Source organism: Labrus mixtus, chromosome 17, assembly GCF_963584025.1.
Source record: "Labrus mixtus chromosome 17, fLabMix1.1, whole genome shotgun sequence".
Classification (NCBI taxonomy): Eukaryota; Metazoa; Chordata; class Actinopteri; order Labriformes; family Labridae; genus Labrus; species Labrus mixtus.
This window is the reverse complement of record NC_083628.1, coordinates 6,400,316-6,426,691: the sequence shown is the minus strand read 5'-3', so window position 1 is coordinate 6,426,691 and position 26,376 is coordinate 6,400,316. Positions and strand designations below refer to the sequence as shown.

Genomic DNA, 26,376 nt, shown 5'->3' with positions numbered 1-26,376 from the left:
GTACAAACAAGTCTCTTGCGTATAATTTCAAATTCTAAATATTTCAGTTTCTAAAGAGTCCATAAGAACAATATGTCAATGTCTGAAAAAGTGAAGTTAAAGGCTTTAATATGGCCACTAGCATTTACAACGCTTAACTCTGATGTTACATGAACGATGAAATAATGATGAGCTAGGGCTGCAAGTATCACTGAACACATGCTCCAACCCCTGAGCATGTCAGGTTTTAATGTATGTTGGGATTTGCCCTCCATCTCAGGACACAAATTAAAAAAACAAATGAGCAGGATATGTTTAACCTTGTAGAAACACTTCTTGAATTTGCAGTAGCTAGTAGTTACAGTAGCCATTTTTGTCCAGGCACACACTCCGAACAAGCATACAAATCTAGTTCAGAAAGGATGATTCGTTGCTGAGTTTAAACAGTTTTTATGGCCAGGCATCACTGTTAAAATCAAAACTTGGCTTTTATCAAAAATTCTAACGCAATTGTGCTCAGGTTGGGACTCTCATCAACCACATGAAATTTAGTATATGTACAGCACAGATACAGATACGTGTACAGCTGAGATATGACTATCTGTTTTTGAATCTCAATATGTCCACAACACTTTGACCAATGTTGGCAATGATCCAACAATTCCCCTGCGAAGGGTTCGTTCAAAACCGAAGCCTGTAAAATGACAGAATTTTAAAATTCAAATAAAAATGGCTGACTTCCTGTTGGGTTTAGACTATGAGTGCAGGAGGATTTTTTTTTGTAGGTCTTGGCATGGTTAATATGCGGACCCAATTCCATTCATGTACTGCAGGTCAAAGTGACCTCTATGAGGAGCCAATGTTAGGGCGGGAGGGTTCTGGCCCCCCAAAATTGCGATTGTTTTGGCGAAAAGAAAACCTTATAATTCCTTGCATTCCAAGAGAGTCATCACTACGAGGTTCGTGCTTGGGCTTTAATAGTGCAAGGCTTTAATAGTGCAAGGTTTACACTTACTGAGCATTGGGGTTCAAGGCCGTGCTCTACTGCTAGTCTGAAAGGTTTTACAGCGGTGGAATGTTACCTATAAACAAGAACTGTACTTGAGCAAAAAAATAAAAAACATAAAAAGTAAATGTACTTTATTTCTTTCTCTGGAACAAACTCCCTGCTGACCTGAGGTCCACCACAACTGTCTCTATTTTCAAAGCCAAACTCAAAACCTATCTATTCTCTAAAGCATACAAATAATTACTCTTTGTGTATATGTGGGTATGTGTAAGTGTTTTGTTTTGTTTTTGTTTTTGTTTTCGCACTGTCTTGTCCCTAATCTGATTTGTGTATCATATTCATGATTGTTGAGACAGCTAGTTTGTCTCTTGTATTCCTTTGTTTTGTTTTTTAATCTTCAATGTAAAGCGCATTGAGCTTACCTGTAATGAAATGTGCTTTATAAATAAACTTCTAGTCTATTCTGTTATATTCTATTTCTCTTTTATGACACCTTTACTCCACAATACTTCAGAGGGGGAAACTGTACTTTTCAATCATCTAGAATAAATCTGACAGCCTCTAGTAACTTACACAGAATAAAGATTGTTTGCATACAATATAAATGAAGATCTCATGAAATAAGTCACAGGAGTTACCTTTCTCCACTGAGAACTTCTACTTGTAAATCTTTCAGCACATCTTCCTGATTTGAATTACATACTTTTATTAAAGTACATTTTCAAATGCATGACAACTTTTTGTATTTGAACATTTTCTTCACAGTGTGCCAATAATACTTTGGCACAAGTGAAAGATTTTAGAGCTACATCCGTCACTGGGATTTTATCCGATGCCTCCTTGGTTAGACTAATTCAGACTTTTCTGCCAGAAGGTGACCAAAAAGGGAGGACATTTCAGAACTTTGTCCCCCAGGGCGTCTTCCAGGCTGCCTATTTGTACGCAGAACGATGTCCCTGCTGTCTCTCTGCTGAAGTGCTGTGTGACATCGTAGCGAAGGCCGCAGCTCTCTGCGACTGTGGTGGGGCTGACGTGTGCATGTAGTGGGGTGGCTGTGGGGCCAGTGGCTTTGACTTCCAAAATATCATGTCCAACTGCAGATGTGTCCACAGGTAGGACCAGGTAGGCATGCTGGAATATCTCTCCAATTGTGCACTTGAGCTCTTTGGACCAGCAGTATTCTCCAAGATCCCCTGGGAAAATAAACACTATTTTAAGGGCCTTACACAGCAGAAAATGTCATGGGCATATTAAAGTTCCCTGTCACTCAAGCTGAGATAGATAAGCACAAGAGGACTTCTACTGATATTGTCTTGACATTTAGTCCAGTTGTTATTTGTTTTATACCTGGCTTAGGATGTATGATAATACTGATAATTGTTTTTTAAAGCTAAAAGAGTTTCACTGAGAGTCTCCTTACCTTCTGTAGAATCTGTGAGCCTTATATTATGATGGTCCTGAAGTTGCAACTTTTTGATGTACATCATCCCAGTGCACTCCATCAAACAGTCCGTTAGTTGTGTCCCCGTCCTGGGGAGCGGATTCAGCAATGTTTCCTTCTCTGAACACACAATTGCACCTGCCCCCAACAGAAGGGGGGACAGTATGATTGAAGACATCCACACAGGGAAATACCTTAACATTGTAACACTGTCCGGACTCAGCGAACAATCTGACTTCCAGCAATCTTAACGTATCAGCCCAAATCCCTTCCTGTATTCTTGTAGAATTGTTGTTTTAATGTAGTCCAGGATCAATGTCTTGCTTGCATAACTTGAGAATCATAAGTTAAGATTTCAATGCGGCTGCAGACACATTTTTAAAAAAAAGCCTCCGACAAGAACTGAAAACGTTGATGATTCTTAAGAAGTGCGCAACATGCTGCTCTTCCCCCCTAATACACTGCCAACATTTCTTCCTCTGCTTTATTCCTCCCTCTAGGATTAACACATAACTGTCTGGCAGGCATGAGATTCTGAAAGGTTGGCATACAGAATGGCTTTTACGAAATGAGTTTTTATTCTCAAGGTTTATCCTCAAATTAATCATCAGTAAACCTTGCCAGAAAAACAAAAGAAAGTTTGGTTTCAATCATTTTTATTCAATGAATTGAGAGCAAGAAATCAGTAAATAAGTACAAATGATAAAAATATCAGCAGAGTCAGAACCACATAATGAATTTGATGTAAATATAAATGAGGTTATATATAAGAAGTTAGTGTGCGCTTGTGAAAAATTATAAAAAAACATAAAGAGTGAGGTAACCTTGTAAATTGAGTTAAAGCATTTAACAAGAAACAACACAAATATGTCAAACATATTTAAGAAAAAAACACAATTGAGAACTGCAACCAATAATAAGAGATAGTCAATGAGACACCTGCTGTTAAAGGTTTAGCAAGAGGTTTCTAAAGAAAAAACTTTTTTTAAATTGTACATAATTGCAAAGAATCTGCCAAGCTCTGGTCTTTCTAAAACATTTAATCAAAAACATTTAACTGGCCAAGGTTACAAATCACAGCAAAGCACTAAAATGAAAAAAACAAAAGTACGTCAAGAGGAATAAATACACAATTTCTTGTATGTCTTAAACCTCATGATCAGTTTAAAAGTCTAATTAATTTGGCTCATTTAACAAACAACAATTGAATTGATTATTGAAGTTTAATTTTGGCGGATTTGGTGTGCAGGGAGGTATTTGCTCCTTTAATCTTTTTGCCATTTAAAACATAAAATTGGAGCATGGTCAGGAAGCGTGGTGTGAAACCACAGAGCAGATGTTGTTCATACTTGTGGAGAACACATGTTTTGGGGTCAAGGAGATTATCTTTGCCTGCAAATTATGAAATAGATCTTTTTTATGTGAACAAAGTTTGACTTCAAAATATTTTTTAATCCTTGACAGAAAACAGTCGTTTGGTAACCCCCTTTTGAGAGCATTTGGCTCTCGAACAGTCTGACATTTCTGAAAGGAACACTCTGTCGCATTTAGTAGCTTTAAATAGCTCTCTCTGCTCATGAGATTTATTTAAAGACAAACAGGCCGCATTTAACACACTAGTGTCAGCTTCACTTTACATCCAGCTCCTTGTGCAAACTTAAACTTAATGCCAGAAATAGATTTTTTTATTGCCCAGGCAAAATCTATCCAAGCTTAATTTGGAATAATTTGTTTTCATAAAATACAAGGCTGCAGAAATATAGTATATATAATATATAAATATATTATTTAATGTGTAATTAGGCTTACACATGTCAAAAGTTTAACCCTAACATAAAAACTGATTGGTTTTCTAATGCTCCCTGTGCTGGTATCATTCTTTCTGGCTGAACAGACACACAGGAATGCAAAACTGGGTTCAAATATGGTTTGGTTCCCACACTCAGTGTTGAATACAAGCTTTGAGGATGTGAGATAACACCTAGAATGAAGAGAACTAGTCTACAAAATCTGCAAGTTTGTTGGTAAGAAACAGTAATCCTGCACATTGCTTTGTTTGTTTGTCCTAGATGACGCATACTCAGGACTATAAATCAAAGTTTACTCTCCACTGGGCTGCAGGAGGTTGACATGTCCACAGCTGCAGCTGCTGGTTATCTGCATGGAGGAGAGGACGATAGTTCCAGATCCATCCACATAAACAACAAGCACCTTTTCCTGTGAGGTCGGCTGACAGCATGGCACCTGGATCTGCAGAAGGACAAAGAGAGAAGAAGTCAGGCATACTACTTTTTGCTGTATTTACAATACGATATGACACGACATGATACAATACGATACACCTCGATGGCCCCCTGGGGAAATTTGTCTTGGACTCCTTCTGCAAAAAACGTAGCTGCCTTGTAGCTGCATTAGACTCAATAATTTAAAAAAACAAGGATACACAATAACCCACATGTAAAGAAAGAAGCACATACCAATGAAAAACACTAACATCATGCATTGCACATTACAAGTTTTGCACAAGATTTGACAAAAAAAACAAAACAATAAGTAACTAAAATAATAACTATTTTTGTTTTTTTCATTTCAAAACCTCAACATGCGAATAAAGAAAGGCAAGAAAATACAAATTGTATTCTAACCAGTACTAAAACTGACCAAAAACAGAAACAAACGCAACCTTTTGATTTAAAGATGAAGGACTCTATTTACTTTCAGTTATGTAATATGTAGTATCTTTATTGTCTTTAAAGTTGTCTTAATTAAAGATAACTCTTTTTTTTTTTTTTGCCAGAGTAACACCGTCTGCTGTTTCCATAAAACACATCTGGGTCCACAGTTGAACAGCTTCAGGGAGTGCCTTGGCTTGTGTTGGGTGAAGGTTTTTGTTGGCACAAGGAGAAAAAAACAGACTTATCTATTGGCAGCTGTTTCACCTCCAGTACACACCAAGTAAACTATGCTACGTGCTGAAGACACAAAGAACTCAGGCACAGTGGTTGAAAGTAATCGGGAACAGATTCTATTACTGCAGTAATTATACTTTATATGCAGCTTTATTGGCCGACCTCTAATATTCCACACTACAAAATAAACCTGTCAGCTTAAGGTTTCATGCTGCTGCCTGTCTTGGCCAGGGCACTCTTGAAAAAGAGATTCTTTTTCTCTCCTGGTTTAAATAAAGGTTTAATAAATAAAGTACTTTTCAGATAAAGGAAAAAAAACAATTTATGATTACATAAATAAAATCATTTTTCAATATTTATTATTTGTTGATACTCAGCAGTGTCTAAAGGTCAAATGATGGCTTTGCACTGTTGATCAGGTAATCATAATCCAGTCAAGAAAGACTTTTTGTTTTGTGCTGCTGCAGCATATACTTTTACTAAAAATAAAACAAGTCAATTCTGCTAATGCAACTTTTTTACATCTCCATAATTTTTCAAGAGGTGTTTTACATATCTATGTATTTCTCCAGAAGGCATTTCATTAGATCAACACACACAAGTTTCCAAAGGCACTTAGCTGGGTGTCCTTTTACTAAGGGGCATATTTCTGTTAAACGTAGTCAGTAGTAAGTAAGGTAACTCGGTTTTTCTACCTGTGAGTCTACATCCTGGACATCGGAGTGAGATGATGGACACTGCACTTTCCCATCAGGGTTGCAGAGTGCACATCTGACGATGGTTACGCTGACAGGGAGGATCATCCAGCTGTCCCATCCCAGATCTATAAAAGAAGAATGGATATTACATGCATGATTTTCAACATTTTTACCTTACATTATATTTAAGTGCATGTCAATGTGCATGCTCTTATTACAGACAACATATCAAGACATTGATGCAAACCTTTCATGAAGATCTCAGAGGCCATGGAACAGCACTTCAGGCTCGTAGTGTTTCTACCAGGTGACTCCAGGCTGCCAGACACAGCTGGAGCTGGAAGGACTTGGGGGGGGGGGGACAAACAACAAGGAGAGGGAGTTAACCGCTAACTTTTAGGCTCAGGCTTGATAGTTAGGACCAATCGGAATTTGTTAGCGTAGTGGACTCCACCTACCTGCAGCATCTCTGGCTCTGTGAGCGATATCGCTGAAGGTGGTCCTCCATTGCTGCCCGACATGGTCCAACCCAGCGTTAGGCAGCCGTGGCTCAGTCTGCAGATTCAGGGCCCTGAGGAGACCCTTCCTGATAGACTGCAATGACTCACCCTGGCACCTGATTATCAAATAGCACACGTTGTTTAAATAGGTCACAATATTGAAAATGAATTGGCAGAAATTACAAAATCAAAGCAAAACAAACAAAGAAACAACAACATAGCCTCTCAACAATGGCATAAATATAAACAGTGCAGCTGCACGAGGGCCCGTGAGGAAAGCGTATCCAAATATGCAGTGATGATTGCTGGGTAATATGTGATCATATGGTGTAACTAGTTGCGGCAAAAAAAATCTGAGGCGAGCACAGTGAACATCTCCCAACAATTCAAAATGCCTCTCAAACACAAAAACGACAGGAGAGAAAGGAACAGGAGGAGAGGGTAGCAAAGCTCCCTAAATGAGAGTTGACCCCCCCCCCGCACCAATGCAACAGTTCGGCCCGTGCTTCAACAGCCATGCAGCAGGTAACGTTAGGAGGATGGAAGCTATAAAGTTAGCCTTAAATGATCATAACATCATAGGATATACATTTCAAGACAAGTTATGCATACATTTTGTTACAATCTAACACATTGTTGCTAAATATACAGTATAGCCTAATTGTGTGTGTGCACGTGCACGTGCACTAGGGCCCGTCAAAACAGCTTGCACTGGGGCCCGTCGTGACTACTTGACGCCGCTGCCTCTCAACGATCCGTGGAACCACCTAACAGAAATGTACTTGAAGTAGGTGATTGATTGCCGAAGCTTAAACAGAACCACACGTCGTTTCTAAAAAAACAAATAGTCCATACAATGAATACATTTTTTTTCCTTTAACTAGGCCTCAAAATATAACTCAGAGACATACATGAAGTCATGACGTCCATGAATCCGTGCACAACAATGAAGAGAGCAGTTTTGAATGTCACCTGCATAGAAAGACATGTCGCTTTTACCATAAAGTAATAGCTTTATAGCGGTATTAGAAATATTAAGGGATAAACACGATTGATACAGACCTGGGAGTTTGAGAGTTTGCAGAAGCTGCAGGTTCTTCCCTGGAAGGCTGTAAGACAAATGCAATCGCCATTGAAGAGCCCAAAAGCACCGTGAATACAATAAATGCACAGTACATGGTGCCCGGGACGGATGGTTAATCTGTAGATCAACTGATGTAGCGTTAGAGCCGCGGTGTACAAAGTGTACAGTTAGCGCCGTGCCTCTGGTTGGAGGAGGAGGAGATACAAGTGACCAGTCAGTGATGCTGCACAAGGTACTGTTTGTCAGAGCTTGGGAACCTGGGTTTTTATCTTTTTGTACTCCAGCTTGGCCTTGAGATGCTTAACATTGTTGTCTTGTCCACTGTTCTGTGTGTGAAAGAATACGGGGAGGATGATCCGGCGGTGAAAGAAAGGGAGCCTAAAGTCCAGATAAACAGACAAGAATGAGAGATGGGAGGGAGGGGAAAAAAAAGGAGAGTATATAGGCATTGTCTTCACGTTATGACGTACATTAAGATGTTATAAGATACGACACTGGTGAAACAAAAGATCCATACAAGAGCAGTATGTGAAACCACTTCAAGCCAACAACAATGAACAAGTTCAATGTGACGTCCATCACCGGAGTCGTTAGAGGTGGTGTTGTACTGAACAGCCTTTTATTTGTTACAATGTTGTCCTCCATACTAACAAACATTTCATTGCTCCTTTGGTTTTTATTTATGTTATTGCTTTTCTCAATATACTGCTTTTTATCTCTTTTTATTGAGTCCAGCTCCTTTTAACTTCTTCTATTTCTTTTGTGTTTTCACTGCTTTTAATCCATTTAATGCTGTTTTTATTGATTTTTCAATTTCTAGCTAATATCTCCAAACGGCCTGTTTGAGCACACACTTTCTGAAAAGTGGAGCAGGCAAAAGACGGAGAGGATGGACTTTTCTCATAATTGGGGGATTTGTAGACATAAGGACACATATTAGTGATAGATTTGCACAATATGTGACCTTTAATATGGGACCTAATGGGGATTCCTCAACACTCGAGGAACTTTTTTTTTCTGCATTGGCTTCATGTTTACTCCGGAAATTTCCCTTTGGTTTAACCTCAACAAAAGGACCAAACTACATTATCATAGTTACTGAAAGAATTGTTGTATTGGGTGTATAATAATACAAAGTGGACATCTAAAGAATTTTGAGGATTTGCGTCAGTCTTGTGAGTTGGGTAAAGAGGATTTTTACCGGTACCTAAAGATCTGTCACCCCGGATTTAGCCGAACCCACCAAAATAACACACATATTTATTGATGTTTATGATTCAAATAGTACCAAAGGCATAACTGGAAAATTATAAAGGTTTTACCTTAATGAACAAAGATGCAACAGGTTATGTTAGACAGCGCTGGAAAAAAAGAGGCCAATATAGTAATATCTATGCATAAGATGCACGGCTTCAAATTTGGAAAAATCAATCCACTTCAACAAATTCTTTTTTTTTGGCGAGACTTCTGCTGGAAAAATCTGATATGATTTTTCATTACCCCAAATCAGAAATGAAGTGGTTCTCCAGCCTCATGCTGGAGGGAGTGGGGAGTGGTCTCGGCAGACTGTGTACATGTTTTTTGGACTTGTCCACGTCTTCAGCCCTTCTGGAAAGATGTGAGACCATTAATCGCAGATTTCTCTTCCACATCGCTCTACCTTGGAAAAATTCCTGAAGGTCTTGATAAAAAGGACATATACCTTTTAAAGATTGTTATGGTGGCAAGTAAAAAAGCAATTACTAAATGTTGGCTTCAGAGGAACCCTCCCACCATGAGACATTGTGAATTCCATCAGCGATGTGGAAAAAATGACTTTTGTCCTGCGACTTCAAAAGGAGAAGGGAGAAGAATATTGGCGAAAATGGGATTTATACAAACTTAAAGACTCCTAAATATATATTTTTTCATTAGAATGTACCATGCATTATGTACTGTACCTGTGCCTTTTACATTCTTGTATTTGATCTTATTTGAACTGTCTTGCCCTCGTCCTCACTTGTTCTGTGTTTCTTGTAAAACAAAGATGAAAAATAAAGTATATATAAAAAAAAAAAAAACCTTGATGCCCTTAACTTATAAAAGAATAGAAAGAATCAAAAACGCATATGGAATGAACCCAAAAAAACCCCAAGAGCTTATGAAAGGTCATTACTCCAGGTCACCCTACAAACACCATGTGTCAGTTACATAAGGTTTTACATGTTTCGAATAGCAGAGCACAAACAAATAAAACACAAGCTGTGTATTCCTTCTTCACATGGCTCAGAATTATTACAAATCCAGTATTTTTGGCCCGACATTAAGGGCAGCTATCTCAGCTGATAAACTAAATACTAATATTTTTCCTATGCAGGGGTCATTCAAGGACAGGATCTGGAGGGGAAATGTTACACCACGCTATGATTGGTGCTGCAGGTGATGTTTATATCTCAAAGCCCAGAGCAAAAGGCTTGGCAACACTGACTGTTGTGTACGCCAACGAGGTCCAGAGGCATGCACGGAATAGAAACTTTGAGTCCTCAGATTCCCTCTCCTCTGAGGACTCACTGAACGCGGTCACAACTAAACTTTCTCATGCAGGCCAAAATACACATCTTTATCTGCTGCAGTGGATATCAACCCATATTTCATCAACAGTGCCACATGAATTCTTGGTACAAGTTGACACAAGACATGGCAATGCTGATACAAAAGTGATGATTGTGAAGTGAAGATGCAAATTCACGGTGGTAAGAAATAATTAATACTGCAGGGAGAAGGAGTGCTATGATTTTTGTTGTTAAAAGGATTGTGTTCGGGGAGCCTGACAGCCTAGCGGTAATGTTGCATGCCCCATTTACGGAGGCTGTAGTCCTCATCGCAGTGGCTGTGGGTTCAAGTCCGACCTTGGCCCTCTGCTGCATGTCATCCCCCACTCTCTCCTCCCAACATTCCCTGTCTCTACTCAGCTGTCCTGTCCAATAAAGGCAAAAATGCCCTAAAAAATATCCCGAAAAAAAAAGGATTGTGATAAAAGCAAATGCAGAATCCACTGTTCTGTTTGAATAAAAATAGTAAAACTTTGTTTATCTTTGATCTTGTGCATATGGTGATTTTGTGATTTTGTAAGAATAGTGAACTCTTCAGACGACCCAATAGTTTGAGGCTTAAGTGTCGTTTTGATAACCTTTCTGGTGACAAATGTACATTGTATCTTCATAATCTGTCGTTTTCGGTTTATGTTTATGATCTTTAGTTTGTTCGTTTCTACGAAGGTCTCAGGTCTCGATAGAAAAACGTTGGACTGTTACGTTTTCTACTGTTGCTATGGTGGTTGCTATGGATGCTATCAACAACGAACCGGAAGGAAGTGGACGTTCGATTCAGACCCACATCAGACCCTAGACATCAAACTAAACTCCTATGCAATAAATAATGATTTCCGTTACATTTTTATGGATGTCTTTCATTACAACCAAATGTAATAAAACGATTGGAACAGATCGATGCATATTAGCAACATTATAAACTATAACATGTAACAATACATAAAGACAATACTGTACAGTTTGTGTGATTGAATGATGTACACAGTCTTGAACCTATACCTTTGTTTCCGTTTTTAATGCCGTTTTGGTGCCGAATTAAATGTACTATAGTCTCGAGTGTTGGGGTAGCTTGTTGTCTTGGTCCCAGGCGCCAATCTCTTGATATAAGGATTTTGTGAAAAATCAATGGAGGATTTGAATGGGAAAAGCGAACCGAACGTCCACTTCCTTTTGCGCTGTGGACCAACGTAGGTATTACACATGTTGACATGAGACTGGGTTGCTTCAGACGTGCAGAAATCACTCCGCTCACAACGGTGGAAAGAAGCTCATTCAAGTACAAAGTGAAGTACTAAAGTACAACTTTTTTAGATACCTTTGATTCTCTTGGATATTTAATTTACCAAAAAATGTCTAAATGATGAGAGACGATATTGTACTTTTTATGCCACCATAATTATCTTACAGCGATAGTTATATTTCTTTTTTGAAGAAATGAAGTGTGAAAATACAGTGTATCGTTTAGTTGAGGCCTTAATTGAACCCCAAGTGTTCAAAATTGGTAATACTCTTTTGTTTCAAGGAGAGTTTTTTTTTTGTCAGTATTGGAAATCATGTATTATTTAAGTATGAGTTACAAGCATTAAAAATGACGATATTGAATCAATAGAGGGGTGTAACTATTAATTTCAGTTTCATGACCACAAAAAGCCTAAAGCAACTTGTGCACTCAGTTAACCGGGCATCACAGCAGCACAAATATGTGCTTTTTTTTTTACCTAAGATGTTCAACAGGTCTCAACAGCACAGTGGAGATCTCAATCTCACGTCTTAAATTATTGTCAGGTCTTGACTGCTCAGTGTTGGACCACTTTCAGAGTGTAGCGAACCATAACTCAAGTTTGTTAACGAGGACCTACGATGGGGCTGACAGTGGCTGTGTTTGCCTGCAGCCTCTTTATTTTATTTTGAATTGTGTTTTTTTTTTTTTAAATAAATGCTTTGTGAAAGAGGGGTAGATATTATAATATTAGTCTTCTTTCTGCTCCTTTTCATTCAAAATTTGAGATTTTATGTTTGTTTGTTTTTTCTTAACTTTATTGTTGGTTTGAATTAAATTAATGTACAAATAAAGTTTAATCTGTGAGTGTGGGAACAGCAACGGAGAAGGCCCTGCCCCCACCATGACCGATGGATAGTCCTGCAGGGGAGGATTGTGTCAAAAGGAAGTGTGCCGATGGAGGAGCTCAGACAGGTAGGGGGGAGTGCAGGTTGTGGAACGCTTTGTAGGTGATAACAAAGAGTTTGAAGTAGATATGCTGGGGCGGATATTAATCTCATGGACACCACACAACTTCCTTTTTCCAGGAAAAAATCCCTTGATCATCACATCACTTCTTTCTTTAGCCCCGTTTCCACCAAGCAGTCCGGTTCGGTTCAGTACAGTTTGGTACAGTTCAGTACGGTAAACCCTGAACCTGCTTGTGTTTCCAACCGTACCCTTATTTGATAAGTGGAGTGTAAGCCAGATGGAGAAAACCACGTCAGCTATGTAATAGTGTGACATAGCAGCCCAACACAGTGTAGCCCGCTATTAAGTTAAACTAACCCTAACCCTAAACCCTAACCTTACACAGTAAACAAAGGGACCCTTTAGGGTCAGATTGGCACCCTTGGCACCCCAACAGAAGAGTACCAAAAAAGTAGGACGGTAGGACGGATCCCTTATTTTGGTACCATTCTCAACTTTTGACGGTGGAAACTCCATGAATGGATACAGAACGTAACTGAACCTGACCGGGGGCTTGGTGGAAACGAAGCTTTTGTTTCAAACTTTGATTCAGCAAGGGTTGCTAAAAGCCAGTTTCTTCATTGTGGAAAATTATTCACCATATTTTAAATTTGAGTATAGATTTGCAGGGAAAGAAAACATGGATTTGGGCTGAGTGCAGCAGTCATAATGAGGAAGTCAGGAAGGCTGAAACACATCCTTTTTGAAATCTTATAGCTAGGGCTGGTGCTGGTGCAGACCAGCTCTTAGTTATGCTGCTATAGGCTTAGACTACCGGGGGAACTGGCACCCTGAGCTCCTCTCTCTCTCTTTCTCTCTCTCTCTCTCTCTCTCTGTGCATATACAGTGCATCATATTACTGCATGTATCTATCTATAAATCTCAGTCACTAACCACCTACTTTCCTGGGAGCTCTTGAGCTCTCCTAGGCTCCTCAAGATCGTCGGTTGACGGCTTGCCAGAACAACCCCCACCCCACCACTACCCCCTCCCCACCGGATCGTGGGTTGGCGGCCTGCCAGAACAACACACCCTCCCCTCCCCACCGGATTGCTGATGGACGGTCTACCTCCCCCCACCCCCTTGCTCTCTATCCCTCTTCCTGCATCTTATCACATCTCTCCCCCGATCCCTTTCCAAGCCCGGCGCAGTCTAGGCCTGTGAAGACTGTTTCGTCATGAGCCGGGGATCCGGCTGAAGATTTCTGCCTTTTAATAAGACAGTTTTTTTCTTACCACTGTAACTTTTGCTGCTTTGCTAAAGTGCTCATGATGGATAGGCCGGATCTTTGTAACATAGCAATAAGTAAGTTATTTTACCTGCTTTTTGTAATGTTAACAGACAAAGAGTAAGGTCTTTTACCTGCTTTTTGTAAAGTGTCTCGAGATAACACTTGTTATGAGTTGAAGCTATACAAATAAAAATTGATTGATTGATTGATCATGAGAAAAATTACACGAAACAAAGTTTTTTATATTGTCAGCCATATCCTTTTAAAACACATCCACAAACACACACCTACCAGATGTTCCTATGGGATACTGCAGCTTCTGACGTCCTATACCCATGCATGAATGAGCCGAGTCCTTGAGTATCAGACGACTCCCACAACTTCCCCCGTGGTAATATCAATGGGAGTCACAGCGACAACAGCTGCTCCTGGAGATGATCACAAAGAGCCTTTATTCAAAGAGGAAGAACTCTGGAGGGTGCGAGATGCAGATATTCAACAGGCAAAGAGATTCCTGAACTGTATTTCAACAAAAGAGAACAGATAAAGAGTAGTGTTACAGTGTTTTTTGAAAGGCCTTTCATCAAGGTGTAATTTAATATGGATTGATTATAAATGTAGCAGGATTTAATGTAGCAGGATGGAGAGACTACATTCATTGAACTTCACCTGTGGTAGGGTGCCGTATGTCCTGATTTGACCGGGACCATACTATTTTCAAGTTATTAAAAAACACTCAAATGTCCCGTTTTTAACAGTCCCTGCTGCAGTTTTAACCAGCCGAAACAAAACACCATGCTAGCAACACCGATATGTCTGTATACATGTCAACCACTGTCGTTGACAAGGCTGCTGCTGTTTTAAACAATAGAAAAAAAAATCACTAATGCACCACGAGTCAAAGTTCAATACTGGTCTTCACATGCGTCAGTAAATCTCAGGGTTGCAGGTGTTGCTTTGCTAGCGTAGCTTATCATACTAACAGGGATGCTGCGTAACGACCATGGATGTGTTATACAATGGATAAAGCATTTGAGGTGGAGCCCCGTTCATTCCCATGAAAGCTGCTCAGTGGTGCATGGGACTTCCGGGGCGGCTGAGGGCCAGTTTGTAGAGTCGGTCGTCTCTCAACTGGAAGGTTGGTGGTTCGATCCCCAGCTCCTGCGGCAACACGTCCGATGTGTCCTCGGGCAAGACACTTAACCCCGAATTCCTCCTGCTACTTTGGCGGCGGCGTATGAATGTGTATGAATGAGATTAGTTACTTCTGATGGTCACTTTACATAACAACCTCTGCCATCAGTGTATAAAAGGGCTTTGAGTAGTCAGAAGACTAGAAAAGTGCTGTACACGCTCAAACCCATTATCCATTTACATTTCCAGGGAAGGTGGTGACAACTAAAACATGTCGTTCTGTGTGTGTAACATCTAGAACTATCCTCTCTAATTCTTGTACCATGTTTATGGCTATTGCAACACAATTTAAAACCAAAAAAACCTTCTTATAGATATTAAAGATAACGTTTTACAACTCAAATATGTTACTGAAAAAAATATTATAAGTGGTGACTGGAGCATGGTTCTTGATGAATGGGTGGACAGATCCCCCCCCCCCCCCCCCCCCCCCCCCCCCACCAAATGCAGAAACCCTACACCCTAACACCATCCTGGAGCCCTGGAGAGACACCCAAATCATAAACAGTTCTCTTGGTTCAAATCAAATGCTTCAATTAAATCGAGATTACTGGTTTGTATCAGGTACAATACAATACTTAATGAAGTATCTAACTGTGAGATATCCCTCGCTCCACTCACCGATCATTGTAGCATCTAAAAACAATCGTCTGCAGTTCAGTTTGCCAGGAAGAAGCAATATTCTTAGGAGATATAACCTCACAGAGGCCGATAACATTCCTATTGAAGCCTCAGAGAAATACCTCCATGTGAGACGGAGGCAGTGAAACCTTCAATATACAAGACAGAATTATTTAATGTAAATCTCAGCTGAATATGTGTCTGCAAGGTGACATGACAGTATTTGGAAGGACAAAGTTAACTAAATAGGAATCCTTAGTACGATGCATTTATTCTGCATACTCAATGGCCATACCGAATAGGTTCATTAAAAACATTAACCAGTTGCACTTTAATTTCATCTGCAAAAACAGAATTCATAACATCAACAAATCTGATCCAATAAATAATTATAAAGATGGTGGTTTTACAAGCGATTCATTTTGAATGTGTAAATGCTGTATTAAAATTCTGTTTGTTACTGTCTCCACAGAGGTTTGTTTACAAAGCTAGGTCGTAGAGTTCATACTAAAATGTGACTTTCAGTTTGAGAAATTCCCAGTCAAATTCTCTTCACTCACTTTTCATTTAATCTATTATACAGGAAGAGATTAAAAGTAACATTACAAAAGTTACAGCATGTTTCTGTTTTGCAGCACATAAAAACAAAGACACTTCAGACAAAAGACACATCAGACTTAACAGCAACACAGACAATCAGAAGGGAATTACTGAAATTAACATTAAATTAGTCAAATCCGTGATTAAAAGTTTGTCCATTCATCAGGTGGTGTTGATATGCCTGCTTGAAATGCCTAACTAGTATTAGACCTCACTGTAGTACCACAAGCAGGTACTGTTGTACTGGAGACTCAGGTATACCAACAACTTTACTCCACACTCCAAGGAAAATCTTTGTTCTTACAGCACTGGAAGGATAGAAATATCTAGTCAATAACCAATCTAACGGCTGATCAGGGACTCGAGGACAGTGGATGTGACTTAGTGATGAGCAACCTGATGCTCCTGGCAAAATGTTTCATTCATACTTGCAAATGGAGGAAGGCGAAGCCCCTATTCAGGGTCTTCAGGAGACACCATGTGGACAATCATTTAAGTGCCTTAAAGCAGATGAAGGGGAAAACAAAATCTTTGATTTAAAACATTTCTAAAATTTTCATGAAAACATTTCGGCTTCAAAAATGTAGAAAATTTTAATGAAAAAATGTTGACTTCAACATATGTTTAAATTTTCATGAAAAATGTTTGATTTAAATTCATGAAAATTTTGATGAAAAAATGTCGACTTGAAAAATGTCGAAAATTTTCATGAAAAAAGTTTGGCTTCAAAAATGTCTAAAATTTAATGAAAACATGTTGACTTCAAAAATGTCGAAAATTTTCATGGAAAAAATGTCAACTTTTTTTTGAAAAATTTCATGAAATTTTATTTGAAAGTAAAAAGAAAAACATTTGACTTAAAAAATGTCTATATTTTTTTTATTTTCAAGTATTTTTTGATGTATATGATGATGTTGACATCAAACATTTAAAAAAATTTCATGAAAAAAATTAAAAAATTTTCATGAAAAAAATTAAAAAAAATTTGACTTAAAAAATTTGACTTGAAACTTTTTGGAAATATGAAAAAAAAATTGACCTAAAATTTTTTGGAACATTTTCATGAAAAAATGTTGACTTCAAAAATGTTGAAAATTTTCACAAAAAAAATTCAGCCTGACTTCTTTCATTAAATTGAAAAGTCCTCTCCTCATTAGTAAAGGTATATATTAAGTAGATAGCAATGCTAATTAGTGCACATATAGGCCTATTTGTTAAAGTTAGGAAATACATTGTGAAAAATGTATTTACCCTGGGTAACAGCTATGACAAGTCGTGAGCTGAAGGTAAAGTACTGCCGCCCTCTCTCAGAGCCCTCATCCGTTTATTCAGCATAGATGCCAACCATAGTTAGATTTAATCCTAATCCACTTCCATGTTGTTTTGTTTATGTGATCACGAGTCCTGTCCAAGACACTCGGCTCTGTTATTCTCAAGGCTTTATCCACTGAGTGTTGTGTGATGACTGAGTGTTGTGTAGCTGGACTCTCATCCAATTACAAAATTAAAACTACTTGGATCTGTGCTGCTGTGCACGGGGAGTCTAATAGTGTAACAGATCATCAGTTTTACGAGTTGTAACAGTGTGGCTGGCAAGTCTGTCAAAACATGGCTGCTTACTCAAAGCTTCTGAAGTAGTAAAATGAAGAAATGAGAGAAAGATAAAGAGACCAGGTAAGGCAAAGCACTGATTTGATTTGATTTGGGTTTCGGGCTGTTTTCTTTTATAATATATTTAACTAAATCAGTTTTTAAAGGGCCAGCCCATCACACATCAAGTTTTATAATATGAAGATTAGTAAGATGTTATAACAAGATTTATTCTTCCAATTATTGAGATTGGTTATGATGTAGATCTGTGGGTCACCAAGCCGTTATCAGGAGGTCACAAATGTGTGGCTGGAAAAAAACGCTGTGAAAAGTCTGTGAAGTGCTTTTTGAAATGTTTTATAGTTTCTTTGGTTTCTTTTTTCTGTCACACCGTGTGAGGTCAAAACTGCACAATATTTTTCATAAATTTGACATGCTGAAAAATATCCGAAGGAGGCGATGGTGGTGGGTCCTTGGGCTAGACCAGTTGAGAACCACTGCTTTAGATTTTATTTAAATGTGAATATACAGCATTTATACAATGAAGATGTACGTTTTAAGATGTGTTCTAGAATAAAAATATGAAATAGACAAAACTATAGAGAATCGTTTCTATTAATGCAATTATTATTATTATTATTATTTTCCCTGGGTGCAAAAGTATCTACCTCGTCAACAGAGAAACCAGCAAAGGATCATGGGATGTGGCATGGGAAAATCAGAAAATCAGCTGAAGAAATGTGACAGAGGTATTGGCGTTACTAAAATAATTCTTCTGATTAGTAAAGCTTTCAAGTTTCAGATAAATTTCCTCTTTTATTGCAATAATTAACAAACAGTGGCATTGCTATTTTTCATTTTTAGTGATCATCTCTGTTCCAGGTAAATATGTGTTTAATTCCATCTTTACTCTTGTGCTTCAAATTATGTGTAAAAAAAAAAAAGTCTCAATCACGCTGTTTCATATAACTTTTCAATCTCCACTTAATATTTCATTCACTCTGTGCAGCTGCCACAGGTGAGTCTTTCAGTGTAGATAAACTAAAGCAAGCCAATGTATTTGTAATTCAAAGATTACTTCAGGATGGTTCTGATCAACTGCCTCCGCTTTCACTTGTGATCTTCAGCTATCAGAGCAGCTCTGCTCATCCAGCGCTGGTACCGTCGGTATGTGGCCCGGCTTGAAATGAGACGCAGGTGCACTTGGAATATCTTCCAGTCTATTGAATATGCAGGAGAGCAAGACCAGATCAAGGTGAGTCACATAGTTTTGTACACTTCAGGGGAAAGTTCACTGGAATGATTAACAGTTCATCTCAATGTTTTGTTACCAATAACATTGGATTGAAAAGTTAATCTGTCAGTTGGAACATCACTTTGAATCGACGGACAATATTAGATACTGTATGTTGTCACTCAAACCTGCCTGGGTAAAAATGACCATGAGCTTGTAACTATTTCAATTTGCCAAATGTGGGTTACTAAGGCCAACACTTGAGGTTTGAAAAAGATACACACTCTTAGTTCTACAAACTGCATGTGCCAGCAGCGCTTAGATACACGATATCTGACTCCCAGCTTGGAGGTTACTATGTTTCCATATACAGGGATATAAAATCATCCTATCTATCTGCACGGCATGCCAGTCTCAGCAGAACGTGTTGTGCTCACAGGATATATCTAAATGATTGTGATTCACTCTTTTCCTATTATTAGGTTTACACTTGTGATTTTGAGGGAAATACCTTGAAAAGCGATTCCCACAAAATCTGGTTCAGATATTCATGGTTTCCAAAGGATCCATCTTAAAAACTATGATATGTGCAAAGTGATGTGTTTACCTGACATCTCCTCTAGCAACCCCCATGAAGTTGATATGTTTGAATATATGAAATATTCTAATTCATTTCAAAATGGATCACCATGAACTTAAACACAATCATGGTTCCCAGAGCATCATCTGTCATTATGTTGCTGGCCCTTGAACTTTTCATCAAGACCTTTCATTGGGGTCAAAGTGTATGTTGTTGTTGTTTTTTAAAGATGATAAGTTTTGTTAAAGGTTTAATAGTATGAACTAGTTAAATGGACGTATGGAAGCTATTGTGTGTAGCACGAGGCCTCTGAAGGACCTACAAAAGCCAGCAAGAAATTCAGTGACAGGATTTACAATTTCACAGTCTTGAAACCATGCTCAGAACTTCCCAGTAATTATCGTCTATCATGATGAGACGGCGATATATGCCACTGGGAATGGAAGCCAACTTCCCTGATATTCCATTGTAGAATTAGATGAGACACAAGGTTAACAACATACCTGCTAAACATCAACATGTCCACAGTGTCATTGTGAGAATGATAGTTTTTCTTTGACACTGTGATTTTTTTTGCTTTACCGCAGCTTTATAATTTCTTTGGCTACTTGATGGAACACTTTACTCCAGCCAGCAGTGAAAGTAAGACTGACTCTCTACTCCTTATTCCAACACATGATGTTTTTTTTAGATTACATACAAAGAGCTAAACTGAGCTCCCACAGACCCCCATAGTTTTTTTTTCACCTATACTCCCCTGATCCCCCTCCTTTTCTGTCTCTCACTCTCCCCTCTAATGTAGGGAACCTAATATCCCACATCTTTCATACAAATGAATGCTGTCGTGACACAGAGTGGGAGAGTTATTTTTGCTACAAGAGCATCCAGGTGCCTGACAGCTACCCTGGCCCTCACCTGACCTTCCCCATGACCTTCAGCGGGGTGTCAAAGCTAGTGGAGGCCTTCAAGCACAAACAAGTAACTACAAAGACACTTGGACCACAGTCACAGCTGATACTCACAGCAGACAAGATGACACAAGTAACTAATGGTTGCCTTTTTCCTTCAGCAACCTGTTTGTTGCTTTTTGCCCTAGTAGCAGCTCCATGCTCGATATGTTCTGCAGCTTCTTGGAGAGACTTGCAGACTTCTAAGAATTCTTCCAAATATCAATCGTGTCTCGATTTGTCACAACAAGGAAATTACCATATGCGGTACAGAACAACAAGCCTTTCCTGGACACATTCTGCTCTGATAATCTCTGACATATTCTTTTTTTAATTACCTCAACACATGACGTGTGCACTCACGGTATCATGACCTTATTCATCCCTTCCCAGGAGATTTACATGGACACCTTGAAGATCTGCTGTTGATATTCTACAAGGTATTCCCAACATGCAAACAATCATATTGTAATGAAGAATGTTTCTTTTAATATAAAAAAAAACAAAAACCTTTATCCAACCCGTGCAGAATGGTTTGCCGTCCTCTGAGAAACCGTACGTCTTTAATGGAGACTTTGTTGATCGCGGTAAGAGCTCCTTGGAGATCCTGCTCATTCTGTTCGGGTTCCTGATGGTCTATCCCAACGATGTCCATATCAACAGAGGGAACCACGAGGACCACATTGTTAACCTCAGGCAAGCACAGATAGCTTTCTGCAATTCAAGTAATGATTGTTTTTTATTCTACCTACAGCAGGTGTGGGTACTAATGTGGCTTTAAATGTGTTCTCTACAGATATGGCTTCACCAAGGAAGTTTTGGGAAAATACAGGGTAGGTATTTGCAATGCCACAATTAAAAAATTACTTCATTAGAAGTTATGCATTCAAAACATCAAAGGTGAAAGCACAAACTAAAGTAAGCATTTTCCGAGTTTGTGTTGTAGTCTTACATTTTCCACTGGATCACTATACCTGGACTAACCAACACAACGAGGCAACGAGTAGAGAGTGGGAGAGGGGCTGCTCGATTAAAGACACCAGTAGAATCTTAATGTAGACTATTGATGAACATTCTTTCTAGTCACTAATTTACTGATAATGTTTCTTGTTTCATGTTCTCTGGTATATTCAGAGTAAAGAAAAAGAGGGGGAGAGAGCACGCGGAGGCCAGAAGGGCAGGGAGAGTAGCGGGCATGTAGAGAGAAAATAAGCAACTTTTGATGGTTAAGACTAAATGACATCAAAACAGTCTCAACCTAATGTTCATTTCAAAGGAGATATTCATCTAAATCTGGCTTCAAATGGACACAAGTCTCACTCCAAACTTTTGGTAAACTTGTCACAATGACCTAGAGATATGTATATAACATAATTTACGTTTTTCTGAACCCAAATCTTAATATGTAAGGTTATTAGTAACTACATATAGAAGTGCAATAGTTCTCTTTGATGCATCAGAATTGTAAAGAAAGAGTGAGGTTGGTTGCAAACTGCATGAATTTGTCACTCAAACCTGCCTGTGTAAAAATGACCATGAGCTTGTAACTATTTCAATTTGCCAAATGTGGGTTACTAAGGCCAACACTTGAGGTTTGAAAAAGATACACACTCTTAGTTCTACAAACTGCATGTGCCAGCAGCGCTTAGATACACGATATCTGACTCCCAGCTTGGAGGTTACTATGTTTCCATATACAGGGATATAAAATCATCCTATCTATCTGCACATGTTAATTATTTTAGACAGATTCAATATTAATATTACTACAGTCATCATCAATTGTAAACCATCAAGACCAACAATAAATCGATCCTAATAAAAGCATTATCTGTGGTGCCAATGACTACTCGTGCGTATATCTCAATTGTTCTTGCCAAAGACCTCCACAAACCAGTCACCCTGTTTCACTGAGTGACACATTTTCTCATTATGGTGAGCCCCGCTGTTGTGTTTAATGTCAGGCTAACATCCACTGTGTAGCTATAGTGGCAATACTCACAGGATACCATTCTGTTACTCTGTGCATTGTTCTGCATCCAAGAATAATGAATTTGACTCCCATGGCTAAAAAAGAACTGTGCCAAGCTTTTCTCAGAAACCTGGATAATTTAATTTAATTTTGCAAAGTGCTGGGGATTAACATCTCCTTACAAAAAAAAAATGGGCAAATATCTGGGAGCCACAGAGAGCACAGGCAAGAGGTCAAATATTAATAGGACAAAGACAATGTTGTTTTTGGTCTTTTCATTTGATTTGTTGAATTAAAGAAAAGATTCGACAGCCATGCCAGCTGCTCTGTGAATCATTTTACGTAGCATTAAGCTAATTTCATGATGCTTTGTTAAGATGAAAATTTTAAAACGCTAATGCTAACCGGGTGCACACTATAAGTCAGATTCCAAAAAAACAGCACTCCCAATGTGGCCACAATGGTGTAACAAGCTCTCTGCTTTGTTTGGTCTACCCTTTCTCTGTTCCCGCCCTGCTCCCTATTTCAGTTTGGCTATCTACTATTTGCTTATTAGAACAGTACACAAAGTCTAGGAAATACTGAGGTAGATAGCTATATAGCTAGCTAGTTGCTAGTTTTTGGAGGTATTTGGTTAAGTAACAGAATACTGGACAAATTGAAATCAAAATGAGATTTTAGTTATTACAGTTCATCCATAGGGGAACATGAATGTGTGTTATTAGGCAGTAATTCGATTAAAATTGAAAGTCAAAACCTGAAGTTGGGGCTAGAGAAAAAGTCACACAATCCCCAAAGATGTACTAGTTTTAGCATCGATATCCAAAAGTAGATGATACGAAGATTAAAATGATTGATGATTTATCTCACTCTGTGTAAGTCACCATGAGCTTGTCTTGTCTGCAGGTGCATGGCAAGAAGATCTTAAAGCTTCTGCAGAAGATTTTCAGCGGGCTGCCTCTGGCCACAGTAATTGATCACAAGGTGCTGATCGTCCATGGAGGGATCTCTGACATGACGGATCTTAACATGATATCCAGAGTGGACAGACACAAAGTAAAAGAGGCTTTTAGCACCGTATTCAGGGTATTTTACAACCATTATATCCAGAAAATATTGTCATGATAATGACATTTATGTTTTTTACATTTTAAAATGTGTGCAGTATGTCTCAGCTCTAAGACCTCCTAAGCAGAGCCAACATGGAGTCTACGGCACAAAGACTCAGACAATGAACACGGGGGAGGTCGGCGGACCAGTGGAAGGCCGGCGTCGAGTGCGTTCTCTGACTTACCATGGTTCAACCTCGGCTTTAATACACAACATGCCACGGCGCTCACTCAACTGTTCGCCTACAAGCAGTCGTCTCAACTGTTCGCTGGAAGAGGAGCTGAAAAAGAGGCGCAGATTGGCTGGGTTTGATCAGTCCTACGGAGAACCGAGGAAGAGCGACTCGGAATCAGATCCAGAGTCTTGTGAAACAGCAGATGAGCAGGAGTGGAAACAGGTAAGTGACGAGAAGGGCAATGGATCTCAGCTGTTGTTTTTGGAGACGTTCAACTTTAAAGCTCCTGTGAGGAGTTTTTGACTTGTTTTGAAACAGACTGAAGTTAACAGCCATTACTTCATATGGCCTACAAAGGAAAATGAGACAGTAATTGACAAGACTGATTATTTTTGAATGCAGTAATGTATTTTTGGAGGTGTAAGACAAAGACTGCTGCAGAAACAGTCATTTTCCACAGCAAATATTCTTAGTGATACATTTGACTGTTAAAAGAAAAAAGTGACACAACCAAAAGGTTCCTCACAGGAGCTTTAACTATTGACTAAAATCTGCTAAGAGACACTGATTTCTTTCTATGATCACTTTGGCCAGATAGTGGACATGTTGTGGAGTGACCCAATGCCCCAAAGCGGCTGCATTCCCAATGAGGTGCGAGGCGGAGGTTGCTACTGGGGACCAGATGTCACTGAGAAAGTGCTGGGAAGACACAACCTCCACCTTCTCATCCGTTCACACGAGTGCAAACAGGAGGGCTATGAGTTCTGCCACAACCGCAGGGTAAGCACAAAGTTAGGAGAGGCGAGGAGACAAGAGGGGACAGGGGGAGTTGAAGGATGAGGGAGGTGAATCCAAAGAGAGCATTTGTTGCAGTCTGAAAATCTGCTCTGAAAGTTGCATAGTTAGTCTATGAGTCTGTGAGTCGGAGGAACTCTAAATATTTTGGCTTCACTTCGAGGGTGGTGTTGTGTCCATCTTTTTTTTCTTTTACTGTGAATTGTTGGGAACTTATTTAGGGCACTTGTAGGACAAATAGGAAGGGTATATATTTAAAAAAGAAAAACAGTTTAAAGGACTACAGTAAGTCGGTCTTTGTGCTATCTGTCCTTTGTCGAGTCCAGGTGCTGACGATATTTTCAGCCTCTAATTACTATGAAGTGGGGAGCAACCGAGGAGCCTACATCAGAATGGGCTCGGATCTGGTCCCCCACTTCTCCCAGTATCAGGCCAGTAGGACCAGCAGAGAGCTCACCCTGAGACAAAGGTATTTAAAAACACACAGCAGCACAACTCAAAGGTAACATAAAACTGTATGGAATTCAATCAGATGTTTATCCCAGTGAATATAATTCAAACACTTGCTAAACAGCTATTTGATTCTCCCAGTGATTACAAGAAGCAAAAATACATTTTCCCTGTTCTTTGTTAGTGTCAGTTGGACAGAGAGATCGGCCCTGCAAGCTCTTCGTAAACAACTCTTTGTACATAAGTCAGTTCTCATCAGTGCCTTCCAGGAGTTTGATCCTCACAACACAGGTAAATAAAAAAAAAAACTGCTGTGAATGTTATGCCCAGGTGTATGCAATAAAAAAAAAATCCTTATTTATCATCGACTAGTGGTAGTGTATGAGAATGACAGTGGTTCAAAAGCAAAACTGCTCATTTCTGCCTGTATCCCAGGGATAATCTCTCTGAGTCATTGGGCTAGTGCAACGGAGAGAGTACTGAATCTGGCTCTGCCATGGAGGGTGCTGCGTCCTCAGCTTGTCAGCAGCACCCACTTTGGCATGGTGGACTACCAGCAGTGGATAAGGGAGCTCTCTATTCCCGAGCCAAAGTCAGAGGTCAGACTTGCACAGCTGATGAACGTTTTTGTGTTCTAAGTTTATGTCTTTTTCTCTTGGTCTGAGCTGCAAAGTCTTGATCTAATCGTCTCTTCCATCAGAAGATCTCCGACGACAGTATCCTGGAGACTATGTACAAGAACCACTCCAACTTGGAAACCATTTTCCGGATCATAGACACGGATCACTCGGGTGAGTAAGCGCCTCAGCCTCCTGTGGAGCTTGGTCCATGTCTATCACTTCCTCTATTTGTTGAAGGCAGGCGTTATGGTCCATCACTCCGACCCACTACAGCCTTGTTTGCTGCAAATTTGATAAGTGTACAGCTTCATCCTCTTGCTCTGTGTTTCTTTTTAGGCTTGATCTCTTTCGAGGAGTTTCGGCAAACCTGGAAACTCTTAAGTTCCCATCTTAAGACAGAGATCAGTGACGAGGCCATCGCAGACCTGGCCAAGAGCATCGACTTCAACAAAGATGGGAGCATCGATATTAATGAGTTTATGGAGGCATTTCGGCTGGTTGACCTCACTGCACATACTTGAGAGCGAGGATCAGGATCTGTAGGAGAACCTGTAAAGAGAATATCGTGTTGGACACATTTGTTGACCTACAGCAGCCTTGGGTTCGAATCCAACCTCGGCCCTCTGCTGCTTGTCGTCCCCCACTCTCTCCTCCCAACACTTCCTGTGCCCAAAAACAACTTTTTTTTTTTTTTTAAACAAATGGTCTGAATTCTACTTCTAGCTTTATGGTCAACAACACCATGCGTGATTCATACCCTCGGGAAACAAGGTGTCTATATTCTCTATGAGGGGATATAATCCATCAGAAAGCTGC

At 39.4% G+C, this 26,376-nt stretch overlaps 2 protein-coding genes across 2 annotated transcripts; one reads left to right on the top strand and one right to left on the bottom strand.

Moving 5' to 3' along the window:
• Window positions 1-4,353: 4,353 nt before the first annotated feature.
• Window positions 4,354-7,959, bottom strand: gsdf (gonadal somatic cell derived factor). Its single transcript, XM_061061900.1, has 5 exons — window positions 7,599-7,959; window positions 6,495-6,652; window positions 6,284-6,373; window positions 6,034-6,161; window positions 4,354-4,679 (listed from the first exon to the last, which is right to left on the bottom strand). Exons 1-5 carry the CDS (start codon window positions 7,712-7,714, stop codon window positions 4,530-4,532), a joined length of 642 nt encoding a protein of 213 aa, XP_060917883.1. The 5' UTR covers window positions 7,715-7,959; the 3' UTR covers window positions 4,354-4,529.
• Window positions 7,960-17,558: 9,599 nt separating this feature from the next.
• On the top strand, window positions 17,559-26,221 carry LOC132991800 (serine/threonine-protein phosphatase with EF-hands 2-like). Its single transcript, XM_061060694.1, has 18 exons — window positions 17,559-17,761; window positions 18,357-18,450; window positions 18,684-18,695; window positions 18,805-18,932; window positions 20,079-20,133; window positions 20,294-20,469; window positions 20,591-20,705; window positions 20,832-20,878; window positions 20,968-21,134; window positions 21,235-21,271; window positions 23,317-23,466; window positions 23,576-23,917; window positions 24,290-24,475; window positions 24,817-24,959; window positions 25,125-25,231; window positions 25,376-25,539; window positions 25,644-25,731; window positions 25,897-26,221. Exons 2-18 carry the CDS (start codon window positions 18,375-18,377, stop codon window positions 26,079-26,081), a joined length of 2,178 nt encoding a protein of 725 aa, XP_060916677.1. The 5' UTR covers window positions 17,559-17,761; window positions 18,357-18,374; the 3' UTR covers window positions 26,082-26,221.
• The last annotated feature ends 155 nt before the right edge of the window (window positions 26,222-26,376 follow it).